This window comes from Oculina patagonica, chromosome 5, assembly GCF_052425735.1.
Source record: "Oculina patagonica isolate OP01 chromosome 5, crgOcupat, whole genome shotgun sequence".
NCBI lineage: Eukaryota > Metazoa > Cnidaria > Anthozoa > Scleractinia > Oculinidae > Oculina > Oculina patagonica.
In genome coordinates, this window is record NC_135762.1 from 11,450,352 (window position 1) to 11,460,351 (window position 10,000).

The 10,000-nt window shown below is 39.3% G+C and overlaps 1 protein-coding gene, 1 long non-coding RNA gene and 1 pseudogene across 3 annotated transcripts in view; 1 reads left to right on the forward strand and 2 right to left on the reverse strand.

Annotated features, from left to right (window-relative positions):
- Nucleotides 1-6,328, forward strand: part of LOC144655453 (protein mono-ADP-ribosyltransferase PARP14-like) — a 55,811-nt gene extending 49,483 nt beyond the window's left edge. For both annotated transcript variants that reach the window (XM_078515702.1, XM_078515701.1), the window contains 2 exons: nucleotides 292-618; nucleotides 5,915-6,328. In XM_078515702.1, the coding sequence (XP_078371828.1) occupies nucleotides 292-618; nucleotides 5,915-6,198 (611 nt within the window). In that variant the 3' untranslated portion in view covers nucleotides 6,199-6,328. The remainder of the gene's footprint in view (nucleotides 1-291; nucleotides 619-5,914) is intronic.
- On the reverse strand, nucleotides 2,232-5,715 carry LOC144655493 (uncharacterized). Its single transcript, XR_013571129.1, has 3 exons — nucleotides 5,475-5,715; nucleotides 4,933-5,012; nucleotides 2,232-2,715 (listed from the first exon to the last, which is right to left on the reverse strand). It is a non-coding gene; the product is annotated as an uncharacterized LOC144655493 (long non-coding RNA).
- Nucleotides 3,906-4,025, reverse strand: LOC144655736 (5S ribosomal RNA; annotated as a pseudogene).
- Nucleotides 6,329-10,000: the final 3,672 nt, after the last annotated feature.

The window sequence follows — 10,000 nt, forward strand, 5'->3', positions numbered from 1 at the left end:
ACTTTTTTCTTTATTTATTTTTGTCGTAACGTCACTATGTAAAGGACAATTGGCAGGTACAACTCTTTACAGTGACGATATACAACAAAACCACGCGAATTTTTATTTTACAAAAACAAAACAAAATTTCTCAACGACATTTTCTGACAAATTGCTTTAGTTATCATCAGACAGCTACCGCAAACTTGAAAACCGCAGACTTAACTTATTGCGGAAGTCATCCACGTTCTACAGTTTTCGAAACTTGTACATGGAAGTTGCTGTAATTATTTTATAAATTATAATTACCAGGTATTCCACTACCTATCGAATGGGGTATGCATCCAAACGACAGTGCCGGCAAAGAGAAAGAGGTTCATCTAGTGCAACTGGACCCCGTCAATGACGCAAACGAGTACAAAAAGATAGAAGATGCAGTCCGGAAGACCGCCAATGTCACCATCACCAAGATTGAAAGAGTGCAGAACCCTGCCCAGTACCGTGTGTATATAGTAAGAAAAGAGCAGATGGAACAAAAGAATGGGAGCAACGAAAAGATACTCTTCCATGGTACGGATGTGGGCAGCTGCCCAAGTATCAACAAATTTGGCTTCAACAGAAGCTATTGTGGAAAAAATGGTAAGATCCTAATGTAAAAGGGTGATGTAAAGCTCCATGAGCCATGGATATGGCGCTATATAAATCTTTTATTATTATTATTAATATCATCATCATCATCATCATCATCATCATCATTATTATTATTATTATTATTATTATTATTATTATTATTAAAAGTGAAACCGGTAAAAAAAATATAAATTATATATTCCATAGAAAACAGGAAAATGTGAAAAGGTTAAAAAAATAGATTAGTCTGTATAAATCTGCAGCTTACTTCTATAAGTAAATGCCTACATTGTGCGGTTCCAGAAAATTCGATACTCACCCCAAGGATGGTCAATGGAAATTCCGAAAGGGAGGGAGGGCGCAATAGCCCAAATTTTTAAAATAAAGTGTGAAGCTAAACTGAAAGTTCCAGGGGGTCGGAAGGGTCCATCCTTGGGGTAGGTATGGATATTTTTGGAACCATACATTATAATTAAACTGCCATTAAGGTCTGGACACACTAGGTGACACGTCACGGCGACAGTCGCTTAGTGTGACATGCGACAAACTATGTCGCTGCAACAGCATTTTGTCCCTGCGACATGTTGCACGAATTCAAACTGGTTTGAGAGCGCGTCATGTATTTTCGCCATATTGAATATGGGAAACTAGTTTGCATTCCCACTCTTCCGAATTCGCTGTTTGTGCACCAAACAAACACCTTGTTGCAGCGACTTAGTTGTAAGCAGTACACATGGAGCGACTTGTCACCGCGACCTGTCAAGTCGAATAAGTTGTCCCGACCGTTACACTATTGAAGACACTTTAACCTGTGCTAGAGTAAATTTATGGTCTGCGATAATAATTTCGTAAATTCTCTGTAATTTCATTATTTTTATTGAAACAAAGGAGCAATTGTAGAATACACCACCATTATTCGTCTGCTCCTGTGGTCCACAGTCCGGAGTGAAATTTTGTTGTTAAGTTATATTTCACTCATAACGCAGTCTGCAGTCATGCAGTCCATTGATCAAAATTGGATTTAATTGTTATAATCGCCTGCCACCGCGGTCCACAGTCCCATAGTGTTTTATTTGAAAATAATACAAAGTCTGCTACTCGCCTGCCACCGGGGCCCGTAGTCCCGTAGTCGATTCTAAGAAGTGCTAGTAAATGTTATAATCGCCTGCCACCCCGGTCCGCAGTCCCGTAGTGGATTTAAGAACAGTAGATATCCTGAACACAATATAAAGGCTAACCACAAGCAACGTAATAGCAGTCTGTAGTGTACCCAGAATTCTACATGTTAACAATGTATAGTGTGAGAGTGATAAATGATCGTCGCAGTGAATTTCCAATTTAAGCAATTGGAATAAAGAAGCCTGAAAAAAAAAAAAATTCAGGGCTTCAACGGGATTCGAACCCCTGACCTCCGCGTTACCGGTGCGATGCTCTACCAACTGAGCTATTGAAGCCACACATTGGGAGCGAGGTCAATTGTGAGTTCATATTTTCCCGTGAGAGGAGTGAAATGATGTAATGTATTACATCAATGTATAGTGTATAGTGTTGCCGTTACAAATATAGATAGCCGGCTAACCGTGAACGGGCTAACCAAAGTGCATATTAGGCAAACTGAAATGAATAAGTAGGCCTCTCTAAACACAAAACATTCTGTCCCATGTGTTCACTATGGGACTGCGGACCACGGTGGCAGACAAGAAATGCGTGACTATGGACAGCAGTGGCAGGCAATCTAAGCAACAAACTTTTTGTGACAGACTGCGGACTGCTGTGAATTTAAAATCAGTTCAGCATGAAATTTTGATATTTGTATGGTGACTGCGAACTGTGGTCGCAGTCATTTCAGTTATGCAAAAAAAGTGCCGGGATAATCTACAATCATGCCAAAACAAAATAGTTTTGTCATGAACCCAGAATGGTTTCAAAACTTACATGTAATAAAGTGTCAGTATTCACATGTAGCCTTATTGGGTTCTGGGATGTTCATATTACATAAATAGCTATAAATGTCACTAAAGTATATTCAGGTTTAAACTGGCAACATGTGGGAATCAATCATGTGACAATTTTATTACAGGAATGTCATTGCACTCTTCAAGTCACCTGTAAATAGAAACAAAACAAACAAAAACTGTTTATTTTGATTAAATTGCTATTTTTCTAGCATGCAGACTGTATATTAAATGGCCTTTTTCAGTGTGTGAAAAAAACTGACTGCTTTCATGTTGGGCTAGTGGATTCAATCATTTTTTCACTTGCTAGATAGCCAAATGACATTTATGGATTTTTATTTTTTGTTGTTGATCTTTCCAGAGAAACATAGGACTTTGGGCAAGCATATAATGGTTTCACTTTGCACAGTCTACCTGGGTCAGGCCAGGAAGAAATCAACTTTCTTTGCACCTTTCCTTTCATTAATCATAATTTTGCAGAAAAAAATGTCAGTCTTCATTTGAATTTTTTACATTGCTAGCTGTAGTTAAAAATGCTACTGAAGGCCATCCAACAACTGAAAATACATGCCTTAAAAAATGTCAAACAGCTTTTTTATAACGTAGGCAAATGTCTGGTTAAAAAGTAGATCTTTTAAAAATGTCTCAGGTAGTGAATGTGTGAAGAGAGGAGGATGGGAATTGCTGAGATTGGGTGACCCTATTCGGCGGAATGGCGGAATGACGGAACGGCACGGCGGAATGGCGGAATGGCGGAATATCCTAAAACGTGGAATGACGGAAAATCCTAAAACGCGGAATGGCGGAATATCCTAAAACGCGGAATGACGGAAAATCCTAAAACGCGGAATGACGGAATATCCTAAAACGCGGAATTGTGAAACATTACAAAAAAAGAAGCATTGAACAACAGCAACAAAAACAAACAAACAAAAGGAAAATTATAACTGCTAACTTTCTCAGACGACGATTAAGGCTAAGAATGTCGTTAAGAATGATTCAGGTACTTTAACTTGTGGATATTCGTCGCTGTGACAGAAAAGCCAACTTGTTTACAGCGGCTGCTAGCAGTAGAAAATCAGAAAACAGTAAATATAACCCATAGACGAAGGGTTCTTTACATATCTTTTTTTAAAATCCTTCGAGGACGTCGATCTCGAGCCGGGATTTCGAGGTAGGATACTCGAGTGATCGACTGGGAGGATTTCGTAAAATTACAGCCGGTTGTCGTCCCGCTCGAGACAATGAACGTATAAAGCCGAAGTACGCTAACGAAGCCGTTAGAAAGAAAACGAAAGGGCCTGAAATTAACTGAGTTTGTACTGAGAAATTAAAAAAAAAGGAAATCCACAGCAAGGGGTTTCCAGATGGTCACCCATCCAAGTACTAACCCCGCCCAACAGGGCTTAACTTTGGCGATCGGATGAGAACTGTTGTTTTCCATGTGGTATCAGAAAGAGCGCGTAAATCAGCTTATAACAGTGTAAATCCACTTAAATCATCGTTCAAAAGATCCATTATATATTTGCATGACTCTTGTAAATCTTTGCTTCGTCTGGGACTGATACCACAAGGAAAGCACTGGTTCTCGTCTGATCGCCAAAGTTAAGCCTTGGGGTTAGTACTTGGATGGGTGACCATCTGGAAACCCCTTGTTGTGGGTTTCCTTTTTTTAATTTCTCAGTACGAACTCAGTAAATTTCAGGCCCTTTCGTTTTCTTTCTAACGGCTTTGTTAAAGAACTTCGGCTTTATACATTTCATTGTCTACCGGCTGTAATTTTACGAAATCCTCCCAGTCGATCACTCGAGTATCCTACCTCGAAATCCCGGCTCGAGATCGACGTTCTCGAAGGATTTTAAAAAAAGATATGTAAAGAACCCTTCGTCTATGGGTTATATTTTCTGTTTTCTGATTTTCTACTGCTAGCAGCCGCTGTAAACAAGTTGGCTTTTCTGTCACAGCGACGAATATCCACAAGTTATTAAAAGTACCTGAATCATTCTTAGCGACATTCTTAGCCTTAATCGTCGTCTGAGAAAGTTAGCAGTTATAATTTTCCTTTTGTTTGTTTGTTTTTGTTGCTGTTGTTCAATGCTTCTTTTTTTTGTAATGTTTCACAATTCCGCGTTTTAGGATATTCCGTCATTCCGCGTTTTAGGATTTTCCGTCATTCCGCGTTTTAGGATATTCCGCCATTCCGCGTTTTAGGATTTTCCGTCATTCCGCGTTTTAGGATATTCCGCCATTCCACCATTCCGCCGTGCCGTTCCGTCATTCCGCCATTCCGCCGAATAGGGTCACCCCTGAGATTGGCTAAAGAGATCAATAACTGCCTGAACTTGTTATAATCCAATGTTTAACTCACCAGTAATTCAGAAAGTCCTCAGTTCTGAATTCTGTAAATCCTGTTTACAAATTAGACATTCTAATAATCCCACAAATTACCTGTATACAACAAAATGCAAAAGAAACGTCAATCTATGTCTGGCAATACAATACACATCATGGAAGAATAGAAATTTAAACTTCAGAAATGGTCTCATTTATTTCTTTGCGGCCGGAAATGACCACATGGTCAATATTTTAACAAACATTTCCTCACGTATAAATAATAAAAGGATGCAATTCTTATTAAATTGAAGTAGCTTAACATTCAGATGACAAATATAAATAACAATTACATGCCTCGACGAACTTATTGACATTACTATGACACTATCGCCTCAAAATCTACAAGATCTATTTTTTTTTATTGCCGAGATCGGCTTTAATTCCAGTGAGCTAAGACCAGCTAAGTTTTAGTACGATTCTATCTTTAGCACTTTTATAAATCTTCACATAAACGCCCAAGACATAAGCTTAAGCCAGTCTTCAAAATAAAATTATAGTACAATGAGAAACGCTTACCTGAAGTGACCTCAGGTCACTGTATTAAGTCTCTGTTAGAAATGTTTGTGCGAAAAGCTTCCACCGTTTCTCCTCATTCCATATTCTTCTCCAGTATCAGGAATAAAGGATATCAAATATCAGGAATAAAGGATATCGAATACCCTTTGTTTCGGGACTTGTGATCGCGTCAAGAAGAAAGAACATTGACAAAACTATCCTATAAAACTCGAAATTGCAAAATCAAAACACTAGATCGATCGACGCCATTTTGAAAATGCGCCAGCAATACGGACCGCGGGGAATCCGCAAGCAGGGGGGGGGGGGGGGGGGGGGCATTGCGCCATTGTATCAATAAGAAACTAAATTGTATCCTGGCGGGCGTTAAGCTAAATTGAGCGGTACAACTGAATTTGTGCGATTCAAGGCCCTGAATGGTGTCATTTTTATCTGTTTTTTAGCCACTATGTATGGAAATGGCGTTTATTTTGCCCGAGATGCTTCATACTCTACGCGGACCACGTACTCGCCACCTGATGGAGCAGGAAACCGCTACATGTACCTTGCACGTGTCCTTGCTGGTGAATACACGACTGGACGCCAGGGAATGATCACCCCACCACCCAAGGGAAGCGACGCCACAGATGCTTACGACACTGTCGTGGACAACCCTGGAAATCCAAGTATATTCGTTGTGTTTTATGATAATCAGTGTTACCCAGATTATCTAATAACTTTTAAATGAAAAGACCAAGTATTCTGTGCTAGTTAACCGTAAGCGCGCACTGGAGAGTCTATAAAAATTCTAAAAACCTATCAGTTTATAATTTGAGAGAATTACTATTTTTGTAAGACACTAAGTGTAATTCTCTTTTGTTATTTATTTTTGTAATGTAGCCAGTGTTAGTTTTTTTTTTGGACTTTGCGTGAAGTCGCAGCATGTCTTCTCTTTCCTAAGAAACAGCCTGGAAAGTAGATTCTGAAATTCATTTACAACATCCCGTCTCTATTTCGGAGGAACCGCCATGTTAATTTTCAAAGGATTTCCTCTCAGCTTCCGACTGTCGGTTGTTTCATTAGAAAAGTTCAAAGACATGCCCTTAGAACTCCTTGACCGACGTTACTTTCCAAGAACGATTTGACCATGTCATACTTAGCAGCTTTTTAAGATGTTTCTACGCTGGCGTGAACAAGTTACCAAGTATTTTCTTTTAGTTATTAAGTCCCTGCCATAATCTTTAACATAATCTTGTCGTTACCTCGTACTCTGTCAAATACCGCCGCCTCTCTGCGCTTTTGTGAAACACCAAACCAGCGGGGGCGATGAAAGCGGTTGTATTTGTAAGCTACTCTTTGTCCGGAGAAAAATAAGTTAATTGTAAGATTTTTATTATTACCCAGTCATCATGGCGACCATTTATAGCTTATGGTAACGATTATGGTATTTTCTATACTTAGGTAACTAAGCTAATAGTTTAGCTTCAAAATCTTTAATTACTTTGAAGACCAGGTTCGAAAAAATAACCTCACGTAGCCTCAACGAAGATGCAAATGTGAATTCATTAAGTATCACTTGTAAAGGAATAATATTCCACTTATTTCTCTCTTGGTTATAATCTTAGGGCGCTTATCATTTGTCTGGTCTGTTCGCCCACACCGGTCAGAAATCTGTACGCGTCGTATGACCGATCGCGCGAGACTATTGGAATATAACTAGTCGTTCTGTCGCTCTAGGACGAAACGCAGAAAGCACGGGAACCTTTGAGTTCGGTGCTACAACATTTGAAGTTGTCGTTTTTTTTTATTTCTGCCACTGCAAAAGTAAACGTGGTCTTTTGGCATACAATTACAGCAAGGCGCCCAAAAGTGTGACCACTTTTAATTTATTCACATTCTTCCGTGCAGATTTAATCCAATCAGAAGTCAACTGGAACCTGTCCTTGGTTTCTGATTGGATGGTGGTTGCACGAAAGAATGTGAATTAATTAAAGGTGGTCACACTTTTAAGCGCCTTGCTGTAAGACCTGTGTGAACCAGACAATTATCTTAGGACGCTCGTGCCTGCGGGATTGTAAGCGTCATTAGTGGAAAGCTTAGTGATGTGCACAGGCTTCAGAGTAGAAGAGGTCGTTTCTTTTTAGTAATGGTGATGAACTGCTAGTGTTACTGAAGCACTAGGCTAAGGATTATTTTTGATGTATAAAGCGTGTTTAATTTAGTGGTAGTTCGACTAAAATTAATGTTATCACAATGACCAGTCACATCAGAGATAAAAAGCACGAAACACCTATGAAAGCTCGGCGAAAATACAACTTATTTACGCCAAGCACGTGAAGCTTGTGCCTCCATGATTTTATTGCTTGCGTAGGCGCTGCGTGTTTTTTAAACAACCACAGAACAGAGAAAAGAAAACTAAATTAAAAGGATTCTGTATTACTTATAACACTCATTTCAAAACCGCAGCAATATAAGTACAGGATGGTTGAGATGGGATTTATCTATACTGGTTATCTACCCATTGGTCGTGAAAATACGCATGATACAAGGGTTTAACGATTTGCACCCTCAAGGTGGATTTCCACTGACGCGTAATTTTTTAGTGCGTAAGAAAATTAGTTACTACGAAGCCAACTTTTCTAATTTTTGCGCTTTTTAAATGTGTGCCGCAATTTGGTTGGTCAGCCGCCCGTTCAGCAGGGGTGGCTGTACACTGAACACTAAGACAACCTAGGAGGGAAACTAGTTTAGTATTACGCCATTATATTTACGATTAGCTCTGGTATAAAAGTTAACTGTTTTTAAGACGCCATTCAGACTCTCACATCATAGTACTCGCACTCCAACAGCCAGTGTCACTCAACCGGTTTTGAAATCCTCAACCTTGACGAAAATCCAAATTCTCAGTACGATCATCAACTGAAATGTACGGCACCTGGTAAGGAGAATTTCGACTTATTTTTTCCGGCTTGTGATGTTCGTGTTTTTTGTTATTTTTGTTTTGTTTTTGTTGTTTTACACTGTATGTGGTTCGTTTGTTGTTTTTTACATAACTGTTTGTTTTGTTTCTGTTTGTTTGTTTATACCGAGGAAAACGCATCTCTTACTCGCACTGCTTTTGAAGCCCTTTAAAAACCGGTTGGGGTACACGATTCTTAATTAGGTCGCAGTACTTTTAGCACGCAGTTGTCAGTGAACACTCGTGTTGAGTGTCAGTTTGTGCACCTCTAAATAAAGACGGTTGTGATAATCTGTTAGTATTTTCTCTTTTGTACCTTATTACATGAAATTTTCGCGACACTTTAATTTCGCGATTTTCGCGATTATAAAAAATATCGCGAAATTAAAGTGTCGCGAAAAATAAGTGTCGCGAACATAAGATGACGCGAAAATTAAGTTACCGTCACTATGTCCATTATTAAGAAAAGGATGAATTTATTACTTACTTAAACGTCTAGTAAAGGAAGTTGGTAATCAATGTTGCCTTCCATGTCCGAGCAATACTTCTTTGGTACATAACTTAAAAATCTCACTAGCTTCCACGTTCTTTGTGATGTATTTTTTCTCACCGTTATCTCTACTGGCCCCTCTAAAGACTCTCTAAAGATCCTCGTATATATGGTGGCCGTCGGAAATGTGCGTCTTACAGTTACGAAGACATCAGCGCCTCTTGAAATAAAGAATCTTGTAAAGCGTCTGATCTCACATTGTCAAAAAAATAATCAAACTTTTAACGTTATTGTTAAAATCGCGAAATTAAAGTGATTTTGGTTAGGACATTTTTGCAAAATCGCGAAAATAAAGTGTCGCGAAATATCCGATCTCCGAAATCGCGAAATAAACGTGTCGCGAAAATTTCATGTAATAAGGTAATTCTCCTAAACGCACCATCTGATTTTTTTTTTTGCAGGGCTCGGATAAAATTGATACCTTGTCGATTTTTTTGCTTTCTTGGACCATCTTTAGAGGTAGTCCGAGCATGGGTGAAATCGATATCGATAGCAATTTTCCTGAGCCGCACTTACAGCCGTCGTTTTTTTTTAATAGAACAGAGCCTGCTCCAATATCCTGTTCCGCCCTGCATAGGACCCAGGTGTAAGGAAGGAGAGCCCTGTACAACATGTTAGAGTATACGTACGCTCAGAATACGACAATCGAAACGCACCAGGAGCTGGTTTCCCTTTCGTAAACGTGCGGTGCCATATTTTTAACGGTTAGTGCCTGCCAACCAAACTTTTCGTACTGGACGCGGCTACATCTGCTTTAGCTTAGACCTGGACTAGGTCGAAACTGTGCTCTGATTATTAGATGGTACTAGGCCTAGATAAGGCAATTATTACACCTAAGTTAGATTCGCGCTTATGGGGGAAAGAGTCGATCGGCTACTGTAGATGTGACAGTTTAGAAAAGCACCTTATATTAATATATTTTTCGAGGATTTGGCGAATTAACGTTGTGGTGTAATAGCGGGGAAGGGATGTTAGCATGCTAAAGATTCCAGGTTTGATCTTTGTTGGTGTTCTAGTAGGAAATTACGATTATGTTGAAAA